Here is a 24,656-nt window from a genome sequence, read left to right as displayed (position 1 = left end):
TAGAAATTTAATATCTCACAATAATTTTCTCGATTACTTATTTAGATTCCATCATGTCATCTAAGAGGAATCTCTAACCACCATATAGGTTTATGATTTGGATTGGTCGTTTATATTCTCTTCTTCAAGAATTGTTGATTTGGTAAGGCCTATAAATTTTTACTTTTTAGTCCATTCAATAAAATATAGTCTAAAATGTTAACAGAGAGTTATATTAGTTTCATGATCTTTTGTCAATATAACTTGCTAAGAATTATATAGCCTTATGGGGTTTTTCCATTACCAATTGAGGCATATGTATGAATTAATTAACCTTTTTTATCACTTGTAATTCTTAAGACGCAAAAATTTTTTATATCAGCAACCGAAAATATTTTATACTGTAATAAATAGATTTTGTAATAAATATTATTATAGAAATATCTAGTACTGATTTGATTATTTATATGCTAGTTTATTTTATATGCAAAATATTATAAAAGACAAAATATGAAATTCAGAATAATTGTCTAGAGTTACAAATTATTAAATAAGTATATATATTAATATAAAACCAGCCGAAGGCAGTGCAAAAGCGGGCTGAATGAATAAATTTTTTTTTAGTTGAGCCCCCTGAGATTGTAAAGGCTAGCGACACCCTGCATAAATGTAGTGCTAGGGTATATAATTAAGTTCAAACAAAAAACCAATAGATTAACATCCAATAAAGAAAATAATGATTATTTTTCTTTTGGTGTGGTGAAACAAATGGTGCTGAGTTCATTGATACAAATAACAATAAGATGGAGGTTTTAAATTATATTAAAGAAAGTTGAAATATATAATAAAGTGCTTAATTATAATCCTTTCACTAAGGAAGTTTTTTATACATATATTAATACTGCAATACCTTCATCAGCGCCATAGGAAAGATTATTTAGTTTTGGTACAATGTTAAGTACGCCGAAACGGCAAAGGTCTAGTGATAAATTATTTATAAAATTTGATTATCTTATAATGAATGTATTTTAAATACACTTTATTAAATTAGTATTTCAACTCCCATTAAAAATACTAATCTCCCTTCTCATTCTATGCTAAGAATGAGCTAATACTAATATTAAAATACCTGATTATTATAATTAACTCATTAAATGTCTTATTAATTATTGTAAATATTCATTTTAATTATAAGTGTATGTTATGTTCTTCAAATAAATATTTTTTTTAAAAAATTACTTATCAGATTTTTAAAATGCCTTTTTTAATTAACATTTTTAAAATGACCTCTTTTTTTCTTTTATCTTATATGCCCTTTATATTATCGTAACTTTTTTATATAATTTAACCGAACCAGTACACTAGCCCCCCCCCCCCCCGGGTGACGCTACTATATATAAATATTAAGAATAATAATATAGGAGCGTGCACTTATCCGTAAACATGTGTTTGGAATTTTATAAAAAATAATCTTATATATTGCTCTAAAAAGTTTATATTTATAAATTTATTTAGTGTTTGTCTATATGATTTTTATACTTAGATATGTATATTAGGCTACTCTTATGCCAATTAAACAAATTCTAAACAAGTAGTAAATTATTATATTATCATTTAATCAAGCTGCTCAAATAAAAATTATGATAATTTTATTTAATTAAATTATATACTTTTTGAAAGTTAATATATAATATTTTATTCTTACAGTTTACAATCTTCTAAATTTTTGTAGTAGTTCTATAAAAATAAATTTTTATAAACTTATGTGGGCAAAATTAGTCTATATAAGATGGATAGTTAGATTTATATTCAGTATAAATGTTTTTATTTTATTTAACCATCTAAACTAGGTAGGATAAAGGGCCTGACTCTGATACACCCCTTCATTTAAATTATTTTTATGTGCTGACAAAAAGTTTGACTTAATGAATTATTAAAATTTACTAAAATTACAAAAAAAAGTTCAAATTTGAGGATATGGAATATGCATCAAAATATTTTACAATTGGAAAAGCCAGATAAGTTTTATCCACGTTGATTAGATGCATCTGTTAGGCTAAATAATTCTCATAAACAAAAATAAGAATATTATTTTTAATATGGGATGCAGAATCATTAAAGTTGATGGGATTTGCTGGGTGAAGGAGTAATAAAAAAATTCCATATATAGACATGTAATAATTTCTAAAGAATTAAGGGATAAAATTGAATTAATAGTTAATAATTATGATTGTTTAAATACAATCAATTAATGAGTTAGGAAATTTATTAAATATTGAACGTATGGTATGGACTTATAATATAAAACTATGTAAATTGATAAAAGTCTAATTTTGATAAAAATAAAGGACTGATAATAATAGTTTATTTGAATCAAATTTAATTTAAGTAGGGAATTTTTTAAAATTTAAATTGAAAAATGCTTTAGAACACATATTTATAAGTTAGTAAAATTAGTATGAATTAATATACTCATGCTTAGAGGGTTTCTAGGTCAAAATTTTCAAATCGCAAGAGAAATTTGGTATTTTGTAGGTGAAATATGAAATTGCAGTATAAATATGAAATTGCTGTAGAAATATAAAAATTGATATAAAAAAATTTTTTATGAACTTTTGGCCAGGATTATGAATTAGCTTAGTTATCCTCCTATTAATTCTTATAATTACTTTATATAAATATTAACAAAGTCAGTATCGTTTTATAATTTCAAAATAGGTAATATTTTTCAAAATAACTTCTTTGTAGTGGAGTTACTCTATTTATATTATATATAAAAGAAATAATTTGAATTAATATATTTATTATATTACAAAAACCATATTTATGGTCTCTGTTCCAAGGTCATAATATCTATACATTTGTAAATCGAGTTATTGAAATCAAATTTTGATTGCAAATATTCTAAAATTATCTTAATATAAATATTTTCTCCATTTAAAAATATATTAATTAGAGTAATATTTGAACATTTTAATGATATTTTTACCAGTATCGCTATAAAATTTATTGTCAATTTTTAACTGTAAAGATGACAGCTGTAGCATAATTTTATCAATCTTTATTAAATAAGATTCTTCTGATCACAACTGCATATTAAGAGTATGTAGTAGATTTCCTACATGTGAAATCATTCCTAAATATGCCTCTGCCATTTCATTCTTGATTTTTTTTTTTAAATATTAGGACAGCTTTTATTATCTTTATTTAAGAAATTTTTTTTAAAAGGTTTGTAAATTTTTAAAATTTTATTGATAGCGGGTAGGGTATTAATGTTATACACTTGATAGGGACATGTTGCAACAACTCACACCATTCCAAGTCAGATCACTCCACCAACTCTTTTAATTCATTAACTCTTTTAGTTGAAGAGCTAAATTTGTTAAAAAATTTCATTACAATTATTTCGACATCCACAGATAATACATTTATTGTCTTGTTGCAAAAATTATATAGTATATGGAATATACAGCCAATTAGTGTTAAATCAACATTGTTCCACCTCAATACTGTAAATATACTCTGGGTTTTGTCAAAATTCCACAGAAAGCTGGCTTGCAACTCATTGATAACTGCAAATCTGCTATATTTACCATTATAAGGTTAGCTATGTCTTTGGATTTTTCTCTATTTGAGTGAAAAAATATAGTTTTATCAAAACGTCCTTATTTTTGTTAAAATAACAGAGGATCAAGGGAAATGTTTTAATATTTCCCATATTAGATGCATCTGTTAGAATTGCATATGGATGTCCACCTTTCAAATCGTCAAAAATTGACCTCCTGGATTCAGGTCCTACATTGGTGATAGCCTTGTTCGTTTTTGTTTTACCACAAGTAAAGTTTTCATTTATCTTGGAGTCGTTAAATATTACGGGGAACAGATTCGACTCATATTGAGATGATAAGTAACTCTGTGAATGTTGAACATCATGATAAGTGAATACCATTTACACAACTGTAGTTGCATCTGTATTATTTTTTATTTTTAGAGCATAATTTTGTATTGCAATATGTGCATATACACTCCCCTGCACTGATTATAATAATAATGTGATCGAACTATAATAAATAAAATAATTATCAATGAAATAAGTACAATATTACCTTAATTTTATATTTAACTGGGATACGTGATAATTAAGTGTCTGGTCCTATAATATTATACACATTATGAAAATGATAAAATATGAATGAATGATGTTATTATTGGATCAAAATAAAACATATGATTAAGATAAGGATAGAAAGAAAATTAAAAAACTAGACAAGTGTATTGAATAAATATTTAAAATTTATTTTAAAAATATAAAAATAATCAACTACTGTTTCTCATAATTATTATTTATATATGAAAAACGTTAAATTGGGAAGAAAAAAATTTGTGCGGGAGACATTTAAAATTTGTGGTCTGCTTGTAAACTAAAGCCTCCCGCTGATAGGGGGAGACATGATGACCCTGCTCATGCCTCAATTTAGCAGATTTTATTCATCACTCATCTGTAGATAAAATTCCTTCATAATTATTTTTTTTAATTGCATTTGCAAATTAAATGAAAAAAATTGGTAGTTTATTAGTCCAATGCTAAAAAATTATAGGAATTTATAGCAGGTATGATCTTCCACATGAGCAAATATTCTCTTGAAATAATATAAACTTATTCATTCTTATTCATTATCTCATACAAAATTTAAATCATGAAACAAAGTAACTTTAGTTTGGATCTTCTGCTGAGACTCCATAAAGTTAAAGATAATTTGTGACCTGAAAAACGGTTTATTTAATAAATTCATTTAATGATGCAAAATCGCTCCATTTGGATTTTTAAAAACGAATTCAGTATTTTATCCAGAAAAATATTAAGCCAATATTTTAAAAAAGATTTAATCCACTCACCCATTCACCTATGGTTTTTTTTAATTTATACACCCGTACACCCATTTATCAAAAAATTTTGTTTAATCATCCCAATGTTTATAAAAAAAATTTTAATGGCTGCTTTATTTTAAATTCAACTTATAGAAATGCAATATTGTATAATAAAAATAATAATTTTTAATAAATAGTGGTCTGTTATGCTTCACCTGAAAATATTAACTAACCTTTCCATTATTTTAAAAATATTTTTTAGCCTGCCTGTTACCCGCCTAATGTTTAAAAACTTGTAAAAAGCCCACCCAGAAAATGGAAGAACAGGCTAAACCTCCTATTGCAAACCTCTAATGTGTAGTAATGGTTAAAGTACCATATAGTACAAGTGATAAATTGATCATTGGTTATAAAAAAGCTAGAAATATTTTTTTTTGTACATAAAAATTGGAGCCACCATTATATCTTAAGGTCAGCATAATATGAATTTTAACTCAAAATTTCAAATATTTTTTTGGATTAAATGAAACACATTTTAAATTTTTTACGAAATTAAAAACATTATTAAAAGTTGTACTCAAGAGATGAGAAATTAACTTCGAAAACTGCAAATGCATAATGGGAATCTTCTTATTATAAATCTTTCCATAGAAATAGAACAAGTCAGAATATTAGGTCCTATTTTTAATTTAAAAATAAGTTATTTTTAAAAATTAAATGATTTGACTAATAAAAAAAATCAAATTGCTTCTCTTTTAGTAAATATGACGTTCCATACTGACTATGTATATAGATGTAGACTTAATACTGACGGTTAATATATTAAAAAAAAATTACCAGGCGCCTACCAGGAATTTGGTATGGGGGGGGATAATAAAATTTTTTATGAAATATTATAGTTATTTAAAAATATTAAGCCTAAATTTATTAGGACTAATAACTTTTCTAGTACTCAATTTTAAATTAATGTGAATTATAAAAAAATTATATATATAAACCGGCATTAAAAGCTATAAAATAAATGTGAATTATAAAATATAAGGACCTTATGAATCACTTAAATGACCTAAAATTGAAATTTGAATATTTTTAGCCTTTAAAATTTATATATAAAGTATAAAAAATTTAAATGTTGGAAATATAAATTAACACGCAAAATGTTTCTTAGGAATAATTGTATTTTGTATGTTTTGAGCTAATTTTTCAATTATCTCACCCATGCTTGGCGTTAAATGCCTATGAATATTCAAAAGATCCAAACCATACAATCTACTTTCAGAAGTTGTACTTCATAGGTATGTTTTTCAAAGACTTGCAGGCTCAGCCCCCAGGCCGGACCGTTAATTTTTAAAAATATATCCGGGCCGGACCCGAATATTTTTTTAAAAAAAAACACCCGGGCTGGGCCTGAAAATTTTTTTGAAAAAAATATCCGGGCCGGGCTGTATATTTTAAAACCAAATATTTGAAATCGCCATTATTAGCTATAAAAATCAAAAATAAATAAAATTTATTTTTAAAAAATTCGGGCTGGCCTGAAAATTTTATTTTCAAAAAAGCCGGACCGGGCCTGAAATTTAAAAAAAAAAACCTAGCCGGGCCAAAAAAATGTGAAAAAAATATCTGGGCCGTGCCCTGCAACTGGTACCTCTACAGGGCTTTGTTATTCTTGTTAATATATATATAACCATTTTAATATATTGGGAATATTATCTAAAATGTGTTTGAAATAATGCAAAGCATTTTTTGGGACTGTATCAACCATAGTTATTCAGCTAATAAGGCATCATAAGATACTTTATCATCTTCATGATAATTTAACAAATATTTTTTTTTTCTATCACCATGGGAAAAGGTTGGGAAGGCTTTTGAGGAAGTAATATTTGCATATTGGTAAGTGCTGCATGATGAATTAAAAACCATTCATTTATTTGGGTTATAAATGTATCTAAGAGAGGGGACATTTGTTTTATAATACTCTTCTACTGATCCTATATTAATGTTTTGACGATGAGCTTGCTTGCTGCAAGTCGAGGGGACAAATATTAAACACGTATAGCTCTGCTCTTGACTCAACAATAACATATAAAATATGAATCAACATTAGCTCTAATTTCCTTGAGTTCTAATAAAAAGCTCTGCGCTATTCTCATCTTCTTAATTAAGTCAATATCATGTTTTTGAAAAGTATTATATAAAATAGTTGTATAATTAAATAATACATTCTAACAGTGGCGTAGCTAGGAACTTTTATGTTTATACACCCAAATATTTTATATCCCAATAAATTAGATTCTTTAATGCGGTAACTCTTTATTATTCTTCAATTAAAATATATTTAATTTATTTCCACTTTTAAAGACGCGTCAAAAAAAAATATAATTTACAATCCAAAATTCCAAAAAAAATATAAAAATAAATTCCAATTATGATAATTTTCCCTTTATTTTTTATCTTTTATAGATTCACAAAAATAAATATATATTTATTAATAATAAAATAAAATAAATTTATTTCTAAAACAATGATGACTCATCCAAATACAATATTAATTTATATAGCGATGATTCATCAAAATTACAAATTTATTTTTAATCCTATGATTTGACAAATAATAAAACAGAATGATCATTAATAAAAATCTTACCCTTCTTGACACGCCCCCTTTTAGAAAGGAATGAAAGATTTAAAAATTAAAGACAACGGAATAGTTGGCAAAATCGATCAATTAAAAAGAATTTTTGTTATGAAGTAATTATAGGCCGAGATCATAAATTATTAAATTATCGGTAATGTGTTAAAGATTGGAGGAAAATGTTTGAGATTTGAAAATGTCATTGCCAAGTAAAGAAAAAAAAGAATGATGGTGAAGGCCAAGATCATAAATTTATTTAGAATGTGTCAAAGATTTGGGAAAAATGTTCGAAATTCGGGAATGTCAGTGCCAAGTTTAAAAAAAGGGGGAATGACTTAATAATCGTGGGTATATATGGGAGAAGTAATTAAAAAAATATTTGTTTGCGAGTATTCACTTTAGAATTAGTTTGAAAGAAAATAAAATAATATTTCTTTTTATTTTCGTAATTTATCTCGTAATTACTGGAAATTTTATTGGTGGAGAAAAACTGATACAAATATCCGAATTCTTAAAAATGGCGATAAATAAAATATGGTATATTGGGGATACAGTGATCCAGCTAATAATTCGGCCTCGAACTAATTTTGAACCCAGGACGGCAAGAAGAACATCTTCCCGGGTACAGCCATTGGAGGATCCACGGAGATGCTTCAGATGTCAACAAAGGGGCCATGTACGGAGTAGGTGCCCACTGGATAGTCGAAACGGAAATGAAGAAACGGAGTACCGGGTATCATCTCCTATCAGATTGGTAGCCGCGGCGGAGATGCGACCGGTAGCCGAGATTGTGGGCCAGAGGGCAGATATCCTACGACAAACGGAGGGAGAGCTAGCAGACCCAATTCCGCTATCTCTGGGCGAGATGCAATGGCCCGTGTGGACATTTCGGAAGAAACCTCGGGGGGAAATCAGTTGGTGGATGCCTATCCTATAAACTCAAGGACGGAAGAGGCGCAGGGAGTAGACCGGGACCTGGATGGAATATTCAGCAGAGAGGTGGGTGATATATTGAATTTCCTCATAACGGATAAGGAACTGGAGGGGATTCTAGGAGAGAGCGATGAGAGGGACTTGGGCTCATTATAAAAGGGGGCGTGTCAAGAAGGGTAAGATTTTTAATAATGATCAAATTATTCTGTTTTATTATTTGTCAAATCATAGGATTAAAAATAAATTTGTAATTTTGATGAATCATCGCTATATAAATTAATATTGTATTTGGATGAGTCATCATTGTTTTAGAAATTAATTTATTTTATTTTATTTAAATATATATTTATTTTTGTGAATCTATAAAAGACAAAAAAAAAAGGGAAAATTATCATAATTGGAATTTATTTTTATATTTTTTTTGGAATTTTATATTTGGAATCTTGGATTGTAAATTATATTTTTTTTTGACGCGTCTTTAAAAGTGGAAATAAATTAAATATATTTTAATTGAAGAATAATAAAGAGTTACCGCTTATTTCCACTTTTAAAGACGCGTTAAAAAAAAATATAATTTACAATCCAAAATTCCAAATATAAAATTCCAAAAAAAATATAAAAATAAATTCCAATTATGATAATTTTCCCTTTTTTTTTGTCTTTTATAGATTCACAAAAATAAATATATATTTATTAATAATAAAATAAAATAATTTCTAAAACAATGATGACTCATCCAAATACAATATTAATTTATATAGCGATGATTCATCAAATTACAAATTTATTTTTATGTTTATACACCCAAATATTTTATATCCCAATAAATTAGATTCTTTAATGCGGTAACTCTTTATTATTCTTCAATTAAAATATATTTAATTTATTTCCACTTTTAAAGACGCGTCAAAAAAAAATATAATTTACAATCCAAAATTCCAAATATAAAATTCCAAAAATATATAAAAATAAATTCCAATTATGATAATTTTCCCTTTTTTTTGTCTTTTATAGATTCACAAAAATAAATATATATTTATTAATAATAAAATAAAATAAATTAATTTCTAAAACAATGATGACTCATCCAAATACAATATTAATTTATATAGCGATGATTCATCAAAATTACAAATTTATTTTTAATCCTATGATTTGACAAATAATAAAACAGACTTAAAAATCATAACCACATCTTCGACAATATATAAAAATATTTTTAAATGCATGAATAATGTTATTATAATTTAGTAGATTATTCTCAATGACTTTATAATAATACTACCCAGAATAAATTCAATAGTAATATAATATCCTTTCACAAACATCAAAACCAGAAAAATATAAATATTAATGGTATTTATTTGATACAAAGTCACTTTTAAGTCTTTTGAACCTATAATCTAAAAAAAATTTGCTCTGGGAGGGGTCCAAACCCTAAAACCACCCCCGTAACTACGCCACTGCATTCTAATGAGAAAAAAAATTTGGAATAAATATTGAATCCAATAATTTTCTTGCTTCTGAGGAAATATTTCTTTCAAGACATTGTGATATTTTAGTAATAGCATTAATAATCGGCTCTTCTAACTCCATAAAAGCTGTTACTGCTTGATGGCGGAGACTAGATCTCGTTGGACAAGCTTGCAATTTCTTTCTCCCTGTTGGACAAAGAGTTTCAGGGATAATTATTATTTGACTAGAAATTTAGATAAAAATTACGCCACTAAAATTTGAAAATAATAGATAATATTACGCCAAGGAAATCTTAAAATCGAAATTAATTGGTAAAATAAAGTAGATGAATGTGAAAAATAAATGTAATTTAATATATATATATGAGATAGGAATAAATATTAACAAATATATAAATTAATATTAACAATAATATTTTTGAAAAATATAATCCGGCATCTGCATTTTTTGGTTGGGGGGGGGGATTTGTCCCCCTCCCCAGCTGCGTACGCGCCTGAAAATTACTATAAAAGTCTCAAATTTAACTAGAATTACATCCTAACTTTTGTCAATTATCCTTAAAACTGGTACAAAACTCAGTTACGTTTATTTTCTATATGTTAATACATAAAATTCTAATTTATATAATAAATAATCAAAATTTTTATTCCGAGCCTCATCACCACTAAATTTATTTATAAAAGAAAATTATATTAATGTCCATAAAATCAAATTCATAAATCAAGATTATTAAAATTTATTAATTTTACCCAGAATTTGAAATGCTATTCAAAATGAAAAAATTTTAAAAATTCATCAACAATTTTTGATATTTTACCTAATTCGTGATTTTAAAAACATTTTGATCTTTAAATAAATCTTCAATTTTGTGATCTTAAAATATTTTTTTGCTCAAAGCCAAAATCATTAAAGATTTTTTTAATAGCTCTGATTTTTATAAAAATAGAAAATAATATATTCTATAATTTTTTTTTTGGATAAATTTAGATTTAAAAGTGAATTAATTTTAATTCTTTTATAGGAACTATATGTCTTACAGATATCGAGATTTTAGTAAGTTGATGCAAAAATGGCCCTTAGATATCTCTAAATCAGAAACTAATCGAGATTTGGGTGCTTACATAAGACAGAAAATTAAAGAAGCTTACAAACAAGGGCAATACAACCACATTTCGAATCAAAAATTATGTGATAACATTTTCAAAAATTTGTCAGATATTGCTGACGACAAATATTTAAAATTGTATCCCCGAAATAAAAGCTTGATTGGATCAACAGGTATTCTATTTTCTTTCTTTTATATAATATTTTTTTAAATTAAATTTGTTTTGAGAGAAGATGAGAGGTAAAGTAAAAAAATTCACGTTTTTAAAATCTTCAATGGAAACTGTCATGTGAGATATTTGTCATTTTATTGCGTCTTAGGGTCAGCCCATCTTTATTTGTTATTTTATCGCGTCTTAGGGTCAGCCCATAAAAAATTGCGTTAAAAATTTTGTTATGATGTTAAATGGTTATATAAGTTGCGATTTCAACAGAGCTAAGCTTGGTTCTCTCAAAAAACCCATCACGCTAGGAAAAAATTATGGAAAGTACCATCTACTTTTTTTGTATGTCTTAATAGCATGTAGTGTTGTTAATCCACGAAGTATAGCCGATAGCCGAAAACTGGAGTCGACTAGAGGACGAATAGTTCTATGAACTTGAATATTAAAGGACGAAGATTTTAAATTAGTTATTATTAATAAAACATTTGTTTTTTTATTTTTAACTTTAGACTTCCAACTTGAGTCGTTATACGAAATATAATATACATGAGTCGACTAGAGGACGAAGATTTGAAATTTTATTATTAATTAATAAAACATTTGTTGTTTTTTTTATTTTTTACTTTAGACTTCCAACTTGAGTCGTGAACACGAGTTATATACTTATGTCGACTAGAGAACGAATAAATTATTGGGAATGGGGAAGATCGTGATTAAAATTTAGTCTAGAATTTGAAATATATTTTTTTAAAGCTTTTATCAGAATTGTGAACAAACATTATAACAATTTAATATAATATAGCGATACACTTTATACCAACAAGATGTTTATTATAAAAATCGCGAAGGGGGGGAGGAGTGTTACTACTTAAAACCTATTCATACTGTAATGTATATTGCCGACTTTTTTTTAGAAGAACCATAGCTCTATTATGTCAAGACAAACATTGGTTTTATTTTAGACCTTTTTTTATCGGGATAATTTTTTATCCCACGAAAATAATTTAGCTGACTCACTAATTTTATATTCCTATCCAGGCCTGAAAATTATTTTTCAATAATTAATATAATTTGAATTTATTTTTTGTTTCTTCGAAACACTCCCTTTTTCCTCTTTTTAATAGTGTTGTAAACGTTACTACAAAAAAGAAACGCGTTACCGTTACTCGTTACATCTGAAAAATGGAAAGCGTTACCGTTACTCGTTACTATTTTACAAAAGGAACGCGCGTTACCGACTTTTCAAAAAAGTAACGGGCTGCTCTTTACTTAAAAAAATTAAATGTTATATATAATGCAAAAAAATATTTATTTTTTTCCTACAATATATAATAAAATAAAACTATACAAAAAGAACATATAAGATAAGATCTTTTTATAATAAAATTTTCATATATAATTATAATATGAATAAAATTATATAAAAATAATATATTATAAGATAACATTTTTATGTAACAATTTTTTATTTATTTTTAACAACAATTGATTTTCAAAATTTTGTTCAGATAAACATGAGCTCTTAGTACTCAACACAACTTTCGCCGTGCTAAACACACGTTCAATTGGCGCAGAGGATGGGAGTATGGTGTTATATTTAATAAACAAAAATTTCAATTCGGGGAATTTATTAAAAATATTTAAGGAAATATCTTTAATTTGAAAAAAGCTTGAAAGATCATCTTCACAGAGATCTTCATTCATTTCCTCATCAAAATTTTTTTTTATCATTATCTGAAAATATTCTAGTGTGTTGTTGTATAAAGAAATCAATCCTGTTCTTTCTTTATCAATATCTTTTCTCAAATAGGAAATAAGTTCCAGCATTCTTCCTTTATTGACCTCTAATTTTATCCAGGGCCAATCCAATTTAAATAGTGAGTGAATTATTCCCGATAGTATATAATCATCATCATAGATATGTTTGAATCTATTGAAAATATGATAGTCAAAATATAAATTATAAGCAATATCTATGGCTTCCAGGATTGAATCAATAAGCGGCTTACAAAACTTAAAATTAAGCCAATTTTTTAAGTTTTGATATTATAATGGTTATAATGGGAGTGAGATATCCCAAATGCTTATTTTCTTCGCTCTCTAAAATTGAAAGAGCCGTAGCTATCGGGTCCATGACCTATAAAATCATATATATACATATCATATTTTAGTTAACACTAACTATACAATATTTATCTATGAACGACTTGTTGTTATCTAAAAATCTCTGTAATCCAGATTTGTCGCAAGATTCATCAAATTTTTGATAATTCACCTTAATAAGACTATTTATTAAATTTACAGAGTTATAAAAAGAATTCCACCTAGTTATAACAGGTTTAATCAAATATCTTCCCATATTCTCCTTAAAAATGGCTGCACAGTTAGAAGATTGCTCATGTTTATTCCACAAAAGCATGGACATCGTTGAGTGCCTTTTCAGTGTCAATACATAAGATTTAAAGTGTGTGCTGAACAGGAAGGATGCTTAGGTAAGTATACAATACTATCAATAATATTTTGATCTTCAAATAGATCAAATAAAGGCAGTAGAACTATTTCATCATCCGATTCCTCTCCTTGTTCATATACTCTAATAAATTTTTAATAAATATATTATATAATTTTTTTTACTTGAGGGCTTTTAAATAATTTCTAGCATTATAATAAAATTACAATATGATTATAATATGTTCTTTTAGTATTAAAATTTTTATATGCAAAACTTAATTATAATAAATTCTTAGTCATAATATTTATATGTTTTTTATAAAGGTATTGCATTTGCAAAAAAAGTTATTTATATTTTGATAATATACTCATTTATATTAGTTATAAATATAATTGTTAAATTATATATATTTTTTTAAATACCATTAAGAGTAACAAGAATACTTAAATTTTATTGTAATCTTATTTTTTAAAAAATATTTATGTATAATAAATTTTTAATATAATAATCTGTATAAAATTTATACATTTCAAATTTGTTTTATTGTGTACTATCATTAAAATAAATACATGGTTAAATAATAAGATGCTATATATATAGTATTTTAATAATAAAATCTATAATGAAATTTAAATAAATTTTTTTAAAATCATTTCATGATTAAGTTTTTATATGTTTAAAATAATTATATATTTCATTCTATACCTGCAAATGTTTTTTTAAGTTTGTACTTGACATTGACGTTAAAATATTTGCGTTAGGACATAATTTATATTTACAAAGTGTAGACTTGGTGCCATTAATTTTCTTAATTGGTTTAAAATATAATTCAAATTGAGGCCAGGGAAGGGTTAAATCTTCTTCATCTGAGAAGTAAGTATTATGGACATAATATTCTTTTAAAATAAATTATAAATTAATTAATAATATCATTATATTTACTTTGAATTTTGATTGAATATTAATTTCGACTGATAATTTAACAACGAGAATTTAAAAAAAAATGTGAAGTAGTTGATATGAATTATAAGTCGGCTTAAATTATTAATATTAAGATTTAAAAAATAAATAAAAGTAACGTTTTGCATTACCGTTACTCAAAAAAAGAAACGCGTTACCGTTACTCGTTACCTTTAGATGAAGGTAACGAATGGCGTTCCTATTCTTCAAAAAGTAACGTCGTTAGTAACGACGTTACTTTTTTGACGTTACTTCACAGCACTACTTTTTAATAATATATTATTTGTTTTTATGGTACTTTTAAAATAAATAAGATTTGTACTTTTTATTTGATATTTTTATTTAGTTATAATAAAAAAAAGTAACATATTTTATTGTTTTATTTATAAAAATTTAATTATTAATAAAAAATTCATTCGCGTAGATTTTTTAGTTATTCAAATGTCTTATTTATGTGATTGATAATTCTATATTTAATATTCTCGTAAAAATTACGCGAGACATAATTTTTGATATTTGAGAATTTTTTAAGCTGAGGTAATTTTAAAATACATTCACTGTTAAACTTCATTTTAACTTTACATAAAAATTATTTATTAACATAAATTAAAATGTTTTTGATCTTTGATTTTAAATTTGTGAAACCTTAGATAAAATCTAATAAAAAGAGGCTTATAATCTTATATTAAATAAATTATTACTAAATATCTTCAAAATAATATATAAATTACACAATATTTATTTATATTTTAAATATTTATTGATATATAATACAAATAACAAGATTTATAATAGAATCAATAAGATACAAATGTATATATATAATGATTTCATATTGAAACATCCCAATTATTTAAACACATACAATGTTTAAGTGTTGTCGGTGACATCCTGTTTCGCTTTTTGGTCAAAAAATCAACGGCTTTGCTGAATGCTCTTTCGCTTGGAACGCTGGACGTTTGTTGAGCAAGGTAATAGCTATCAGGTTGGGTAAAAATCGCTGTTTTCGCCCACCAATCAAGTATATTAGTTGACGCTGGTGCAACCGGTTCTTTGACATATTCTATAATTTCATCTCTTGTGAGATCTGGAAATTCACAAACTTCTCTAAAATTATAAATTAATAACTAAATATTTATAATTACTTTCTCAATTCGTGATGCATACAGACCGAATAAGGCTGTGTTTCCAAATCATCTAGAGAGAAGTCATACACATTTGCTTTGTGTGGCCACCCGTAGGTTTTATATAATAAATTGAATTTTTCATTATAATCCTGCCTTGCTACAAAATGAGGCATATATTTCATCTTAGTTTTCGGATCTAACATGGCAGATACATAATTGCGGAATATGCTCAGATAGTTTTTATACATTCCACATTTTATCTGCATTTTACTTGCCGCATTTTTAATATCATCATACAAGAATATCTTCTAGTCTGCGTTAATACTTCTCGTTCAACTGACATAATTGAAAACGCGTCTAATTTCTTGGTCTATATTAGCTCTGCCTATTTTTTAATTTACTAAATGTTCTCTTGCAATTAACCTCCGCAAATGACAAAATTAAAATGTATTCATATTTTAAAAATAAATTAATGTATGCATTTTTGTTGCATATTGTAACTTTTAATGATTTCATACACGCCTATTAAACACCTATTACATTTATTATCAAATCATATTGTAATATTTCATCTTCTTCATTTAACTCCTCACTTGTACATATGATATCATCGTCCATTTCATTTAATTCTGCTATTAAATCTTTGAATATAGTGATAAATGAACACAATTCATTATGTAATTTAACGCTCAATATATTTGCGAATTGTGCCAGTTTTTCCAAGGCATTTTCAGAAACCTTTACTATTTATTTCATCAAAATGCCTCATTTAAATTTTTTAACCGGTCCACTCGCACTTTTTAAAATCAATTGTCACCTTTCTATGATACATATTCGCTGAAATTTTAATTTAACATGTTTACAATATCTATTTTTACCCATTTGCTTTAAAAAAATTCAAATATAATTTTGACAATTGTCATTTCTCTATGGTACACCTTCACTGAAATTTTAATTTAACATGTTTACTATGTATATTTTTACCCATTTGCCTTAAAAATTCAAAAATAACGATTATGACAATTGTCACTTTTTATGGTACATAATCACTGTTTAAAAAAAATAACGATGACAAATGCCAGTGCATTAATAATAGTAAGTCAGATTATAATTAAAAGAAGCTATAAATAACCTACCCTCCCATAATTTTAATATCTACTTAATGTTATTATTATATTTCATGGAGTCAACCCTAGAAGTCTTGGTCGAAAAAAATGATTTAGATAATGGGTCAGGTGAAAAAAGCAACCCAACCTTAGATCGTCCTTTAAAAACCCATATTTTGGGTCGGATAGAATAAAACAACCACAACTTTGGGTTGAAGTCGTAAAAAACGACCCGATGTTTGAGTCTGAATCGAAAAAACGACACAACTATTCGTCTTCTAGTCGACTTAAGTATATAACTCGTATAACGACTCAAGTTGGAAGTCTAAAGTTAAAAATAAAAAAATGTTTTATAAATTAATAATAACTAATTTAAAATCTCCATCCTTAAGTCGACTCAAGTTCATAGAACTATTCGTCCTCTAGTCGAATAAGCTCATAGAACTATTCGTCCTCTAGTCGACTCAAGTTTATAGACTTGAGTTGGTCGACTTATTCGACTAATGACTCTGAGTCGTAGTCGGGTGAACTCGACTTTTTAACAACACTTAGCATGTATGAAAGACTAGGGTAAACCCAGTGGATTGGCAAATCACTTAATCTCATTTTAAAATTAAATGGACTAGAAGGTTTAAGTTGATAGGCAAAAAATCTTGTGAAATAATTAATTATTAAAAATTTTATATAAGAAATAAAATTTTGATTTTAAATTCAAAAGATTTTCCATGACAGAATTTTAATTTTTATTAAAGTTATATAATTATTTATATTTATATATAAATTATATTCAAATTTAACACTCTTTTATAATTTGAAAAAGATAAGTATTTATTTTCTCTAGATATTATTTCACTCATGATTAGCCAATTTAGAGCTAGCGGATCTTGTTAAGCCTTAATGTCATTTATGGCAGTTAATGTGAAAAAAATATCCAAAATCTTGGATAGAAAATTTCATGGCTGTTTATGATTGATATTTAGGATATATGCTAAAAAATCATTATCTCTCCTATAGATCTTTTATGTTCAATATGCTTATTAAATTAACCAAAATTAATTATATATATAAATTCAATTTAGAAGTATTATATTTTGAACAATAAAATTATCTAACCTATCATTATTAATAAATATAAATTAATTATAGCTTAAAAATACTAATTGGAAGCCTCTTGCAGTTGTTTACCTAACTCCGCTATTAGGGCGGTTTTTTGAGCAAAATTTCAACTTTTACAAAAAATAAAATTTTAAAAATAATATTATATTCTTAAAAGTATTTATAAGATACCTTTATAGAGTATAGTTATAGATTCATATATTCTTCTTTATTATATCTATAAAAAACGATGTTCGACTAGCCCCAGTCTCCCCTAATAAGACGACTTATTTAAACATTTACTGGAAGAAAGACAATAGGGCTTATAACCAGGGTTGCAATCCCTCCTAAAAAAATGGGTTCGGGTTCAGTGAAAAATCTCTGAACCCGGTTCATGTACAGGGTTCGGAGACCAGAAAAATAATAACTTATTAAAATTAGTTAAATAACAGAAACATTATTTTTTTTAAAATTTATTTTAATTAGTATTGCCATAAGAATAATTTATCATCATAATTATAATATATTCATGATTGTACTTCTCTTTGTCTTACTGTCAATATAATAGTGTCGTTAAAGTAACTAGTTACAAGTAAATAGTTACATTTTTGCTAAAGAATAACTAACTAGTTATATTTTAAAAATTGTAACTAGTAACTTTAACGTTGTATTTTTTGAAATGTAACTGTCAAAACTAGTTACTTTTAAAAATATATATGTATAAATCTAAATAATATATTCCAGTAATTAATTTTATTTTTAATTACTATAACTATATTCTATGTAAAAATATATAATTAAAAAAAGATAAATAAAATAATGTATTTAGGCTTGGTCGGCGGGGCTTAATGACCCATGTATAGATATACATTTGGATCGACAAATTTTGATTGATATTCTTTGTCGTAGGTAGAAGCCTTTTTTGGATAACCTGTGATTAAACGTAACCTTTGCCCTATTGTTTTGAATAATTTTAGGAGTCCAAATGATCCACAGGTGTCTAAGACTACCGGAACAAACAAAAGATTATTAGGGTGGCTATATTTATTTGTTTTTATATTTTCTGCTTTGATAGAGTTGAAATAAAAAGATCTGGCAAAACGATCTACACATGTATAATCCTAAGTGAGGGGTATACCTTGGTTTCAAGGTATTAGCGTCATTCCAGCAGGGCTGAAGCTAGAGGGTTCCAATTTAGAAGGAATATTTGCGGGATGGCATAGTGCCTGGATAATTTGCCTTTTGAAAAACGACAGTATGGGGGGGGGGTGTCTAAGACTATCGATATGCTTTTCACAAGGTCGTTGGTTAATAAACAAGCCTAAATTAGAAGTAGGTATAGTTTCTAAACATTCGTAACCAAGATGGCATATGGCTGAGGCTAGAATTATTTGATCCAGCTAAAGAGTCGTATAGTTGTCATTCTGTGTACTCAGGGTTGGGGTTAAGGGGAGAAAACAGCTTTGAAGTGATAGTATTCAACGCAATGCTGTATCAATGGTAAATTCCAGTCTCTTTGTTTTAAATTTGCATATGAGCGGCTTTGAGAATCTTTGCTCCAGAGGCTAATGCTGCCATATGATGTGGATTAGATAGTATCCAAGTGTGTATGGAAATTTAGCAACTGAGGATAAAAAGGCTGAAATGCTTAAGGATATGGGGGAATGGATACCTATACCACCTAGCTTTGGTGGAAGGGCAGTTTGCATACTGAAGAGAATTTGATATTTAAAATAGATTCGAGAGTATTTTTATAATGAACCTCAAGGTCTAATAATATTTCAAGATACATGTAAATTATTGATGAACGAAAGGCATGTAAAATTTTAGGAATGAATAAAAAATATTTAAATAAATAAAAAGCCGATGAGCAGGTAAATGTTTTAAAATATTTTTCATTCTATTGAATTTGACAATATTATGTAACTAGTTACTTTTGAAATGTACCGGTAACTAGTAATTTTAACAACGCTACAATTTAATAATCCACAAACAACAATATCCTAAAATAGATATTATTACATATTATCATCAACTTTTAAAAACTGCTTTGCTGGGTAAAATTTCAAAATTTTACGAAAAATGGCCGACTCTTAAATATAGCAAAAATGATTCCATGAAAAAATGATCAAAATGTTTTCTTAAAATTAATATATTTTTTTGAATAAAAAATAATTGTTTTGAATAGAAACTCTTTTATAAATGTAAATTACATGTTTTTTATATATTATTTTTAACATATAATTTAAAATAAATAAAATGAAAGTTTATAAAACAAATAAATTTTTTTTTAAAAAAAAGCTTGGACCGAACCCTAAATTTAAAAAAAGGGTTCAGCGAAATATCGAGGGTTCGAGTTCTCATTCCTACTTATAACCGATTAAATATAAGAATCGATTTAGGAGAGATTTAACTAGGTAAATTTATTTAGTATTATCTTATGTTGTAGAAGAACTTGGAAAAATATGAAAAGAATAATATAAAAAATTATTTATTAAATAGATTACCAAATCTTTCACATTTCCCATAATCATATCCATTAGTTGATTTAGGATCCAAATTTTGTTATTTAAAATACTGAAACAATTTCCAAAACAAAATAATGATGGGAATATTTAATTGAGATTACATGTAGAATTGTTAGCAGGGTTAATCTTTTGGGGAATCTCAAATTTATATCAAACTCATAAGATATCTGTTAAGATCAAGTTATTTTCAATAATTTGAAATATAGAGGAAATGGATTTCATCATTAAAACATAATTTAGGGGACTTTTAATAGAATTATAGATTAAAGCTAACACTCATAAAGGTAACGGTTCGTTTGATATTAAAGGTTTTTTGGGGGGTTTTGAAAATCTTTACGAAATTAAGTAGATGTTATATTGTTACAATTCGGGGTGGAATAAAAATAAAATTAAATAGTTACGATGTGCCTACAACCAAGGTTACCAGATTCAATCAAACAAAAAGAGGAATTAACCATAATTCAAAAATAAATATATTAATTTTTTCCGTGATTATTTCTTTATTTAAATGAATATATCTAATACTAGTGCTGTAAACGTTACTTCAAAAAAGAAATGCGTTACTCGTTAGATCAAAAAACAGAAACGCATTACTCATTACTGTGTGTAAAAAGTAATGTGCACTACAGGCTATTGAGAAAGTAACGCGTTACTTGAAAAATTAAATATTATATATAAAAATTTACTTATATATATATATTACAAATAAAATTATACAAAAATAATATATTATAAGATACGATATTTTTATTTCTTTTTAACAATTAATTTTCAAAATTTGATCAGATAGACAAGGGGCAGTGCTAAACACATTTCAACTGGGGCAGAGGATGAAGATTGTATTATATTTAATAAATAAAAGATTTTAATTGGGGGAATTTAATAAAAATTAAAGAATAATCCATATTTTGAAAAAAAGCTTGATAGACCATCTTTAAAAGAATCTTCATTCAGTTCCTCATAATTTTTTTTAAAATCTATATCAGGAAATAATCTGGTATGTCTTGTTTTTAAAGGAATAATAAGTTTAAGCACCTTATTTTACCTATATTTTATTCAGAGCCAATCCAATTTAAATAATGGGTGAATTATTGATGATTATGTTCGAATCTATTGAAAATAAATATAAATTGTAAACAATATTTCAACTTTTATCTATGACTTGCAGGATTGCATTAATAAGTGGCTTACAAAACCTGAAATTATTTAAAGCAATTTTTTTAATTTTTAATATTATAATAGTTATCGTGAGATATCCCATATCTTCGAAAAAATCGAAGCCGTAGCAACAGGTTCCATAACGTATAAAATCATATATACATATCATATTTTTAATTAAACTAAAGATTCAATATAATTATGAAAATCGCTGTAATTATGATTTATTTTCGTCAAATTGGCCATTCTCCTTTATAAGGCTATTAATTTCACGGTGTTATAAAAAGAGCTCCACCTTTTATAACCGGTTTTATCAGGTATTTTCCTATTTCTTTCTTAAAAACGGCTGCACAGTTTTGAGACTGCCAATGTCTATCCTACAATTGAGGAAATATTTGAGTTGGAAAACAATTTTACAAAGGACTTTATATCCTTAATTTTCTTTATTGGTAAAAAATGTTTTATATTGGGACCAGGTAAGGTTAAATCATCTTCATCTGAAGAAATATGTATAATTGACATAATATTTTTTATAAAATAAATTATAATATTAGAGAATAAGAATATAAATTAACATATCTTGATTGATTCAATATTAATTAGATACGAAAATATAAAAACAATTTTATAATAAAAAATAATTTTTCCATATTTTTCAAGAAAAAATTTGTAAGAAGTAACGTTTTACTCAAAAAAAGCGTTACTCGTTACCTCTAGAATAAGGTAACGAATAGCATTTATTTACTTAAAAAAACGCCGTATAGGCAAAAGCAAAATAAAGTAAGATCACATTTTTTTTAAATATAAAATTAAGATATTATTTAAAAAATAATACATATTTTACAGATTTTGTTATATGTTCCTTAAAATGTTTGATTATCAATTCCGCTTCTCTAAAGATAAAAAATTACTATTCTTTACGATAAAATTTTTTTAATAAACCGCTCTATATTTTTTTTAAAAATTTGGCGCAATGTTTTTTGAAAAAAGTACTCATATGTTTTCATCTTATTGTATAAATGTATTAATGCAATCATCAATTCTTAAAATAATTCATTTTCGATATCTTTATATTAAAATTGATCATTATTAATTCAACTTCCCCGAATTTGAAATTATTATCGAGCTTCATAATACCTAGATTTTTCCATTTAATATTTTTTTCTAAATATGAATTGATTGTTTCTATGTATTTATTAGCTTCATTTTAAATGCGATTTATCATGATCAACACTTTTTATAATATTTTGTCTTACTAAGTCATAAAAGTTATTGATAATTTGGGCTTTAAGAGTTGTAACTAATTTATTCAATTCAATTTTCGAATTGTAATTTGTTACCCACGTTGTTTAAGGTCCTCTATATATTAGTCTAGTCCTATACATTTTCAAAAAATAATTTAAAATTTTTGGGGATAAAAAATTAAGAGATAAATAATTTTTATAAAGTCTTTCGAGAGCCATCTTGTTAATTCACATAATTACAAACTATTCAATATCTTGAAAATCCATATTTTTTTTTAAAACAGATGTTCTGTTTGTGGATCTACTGAATTCGGCATAACATTTCATAGAAATTATTTCTATTGATAATGAAGCATGCCCCTTTCTTACTGCATTGTGAATTGTAAGGAACAGGCAAGCAATGATTATAATTTCATTCAACTAATAATTCCGTTATTACACTTCGCCTTTTTCCTAAATCATACTTGCGTTTTCGGCACAAAAGGCTGTTACATTTCATAGCGAAATGTTATAATTTTTCAAGGTGCACAAGCATAGACGCACCTTCGATTAATCTGAGTCCGATGATTTTTTTTTAAAATAGCGTAGGGCTGGCCAATAAAATTCACAAATTTTGCCAAACCTATAGCGCAGCATTATTGGGAATGTTTTAGTATTTCCATTATTTGATGCATCAGTTAGTAGAGAAAATGGATGATTTTCCTTCAAAGCCACTAAGATGTGTAGGCTTTTGTTCTTCTATATTTTATGCTTTTGGCTATTTTTGAACTAGGAAGTATAGTATAGAGAAACCTATACATAATTAACTAAGCGAATGTTTTATGTCTGATAGATGAATTTCGCTTCGGCTATTGCAGTATTATCTTCACATAAATTATTGTTTTTGAAGCATGGTTGGATGTTATCTGACGATTCCTTATTTTTTTACATCATGTACTTCTCTATGGCTGACATTAAATTTTGTACTACATATTATACAAATTATTTAACTTTCTTTATTTTCTCTGACCCATGAATAAATCGAATTCCAGGTATTTTGATATTGTGATTTTTTTTTGGATATTAACCTTTGTCTTTAAACTGTAATTTATATATAATTTAGATTAATGGAGGGAGAAAACTTTATTTAATTAATCAAAAATAATTATTAGGCTATATAAAACATTTAAAATTATTTGTAAATAATCGGGATAAAACGTAAATTAATAGACCGCGTGCTCGGGCGTAAATGAAAGTAGAAAATCGGGAAATTAGCCAAAAGCGGGAGATTTGGAAACCCGCCTATAACGTCCTTTGTTTTTCCTGAATCGCTTGGTTTAATTGGCTATTTTAATGAAATCGATTTTTATTTTCACACCCTAGATATTCATAAATAACTCATATAACACTTTCCCCATCAAATTTATTTTCGCCAAGCTTGAAATGATATTACATTATATGGGATAGCCATTATTTTATAGTAATATATATTTATTGATAAATTTTTGCTCACGATTTATATATTAATATATCTTATTATTTTAGGTTTATCCAAAGAATTATGCGACAAAATAATGTCTGACAATATGTTAAATATAATGCAATACAGACGCCTCTCGCTCTACAGGAGAATAAAAATAAAATTATCTACAGTTTTAGGACTTAAACTTAACGTCGAAAAACGGAATAATGAATTAATTAAACTCACTAATAAATTGTAATGATAAACCATAACTTATTTTATATAATTTAAAACATATGATGCTGTATATATTTTTTTTATTCTAATATTATATTAGTTTGAATAAAATTGAGATAATAAATTAATTAGTCTTGACATTTAATAC

General features: G+C 26.1%; 1 protein-coding gene across 2 annotated transcripts; it reads left to right on the top strand.

Moving 5' to 3' along the window:
- The first annotated feature begins 1,390 nt into the window (after nucleotides 1-1,390).
- LOC135926581 (ubiquinol-cytochrome-c reductase complex assembly factor 2-like) lies at nucleotides 1,391-24,630 on the top strand. Of its 2 annotated transcripts, none has more exons than XM_065462509.1 (4): nucleotides 1,391-1,470; nucleotides 1,523-1,570; nucleotides 10,914-11,170; nucleotides 24,355-24,630. In XM_065462509.1, exons 2-4 carry the CDS (start codon nucleotides 1,545-1,547, stop codon nucleotides 24,528-24,530), a joined length of 459 nt encoding a protein of 152 aa, XP_065318581.1. In that variant the 5' UTR covers nucleotides 1,391-1,470; nucleotides 1,523-1,544; the 3' UTR covers nucleotides 24,531-24,630. The 2 variants fall into 2 exon arrangements, with proteins under 2 accessions (XP_065318581.1, XP_065318582.1); XM_065462510.1 differs by having other exon boundaries at nucleotides 1,406-1,470; nucleotides 1,523-1,573.
- The last annotated feature ends 26 nt before the right edge of the window (nucleotides 24,631-24,656 follow it).

The sequence above is a fragment of the Gordionus sp. m RMFG-2023 genome, chromosome 3 (genome assembly GCF_954871325.1).
Source record: "Gordionus sp. m RMFG-2023 chromosome 3, tfGorSpeb1-WG-v2, whole genome shotgun sequence".
NCBI classification, from domain to species: Eukaryota; Metazoa; Nematomorpha; class Gordioida; order Chordodea; family Parachordodidae; genus Gordionus; species Gordionus sp. m RMFG-2023.
The sequence above is the reverse complement of the archived record's forward strand: the minus strand, read 5'-3'. Positions and strand labels throughout refer to the sequence as shown.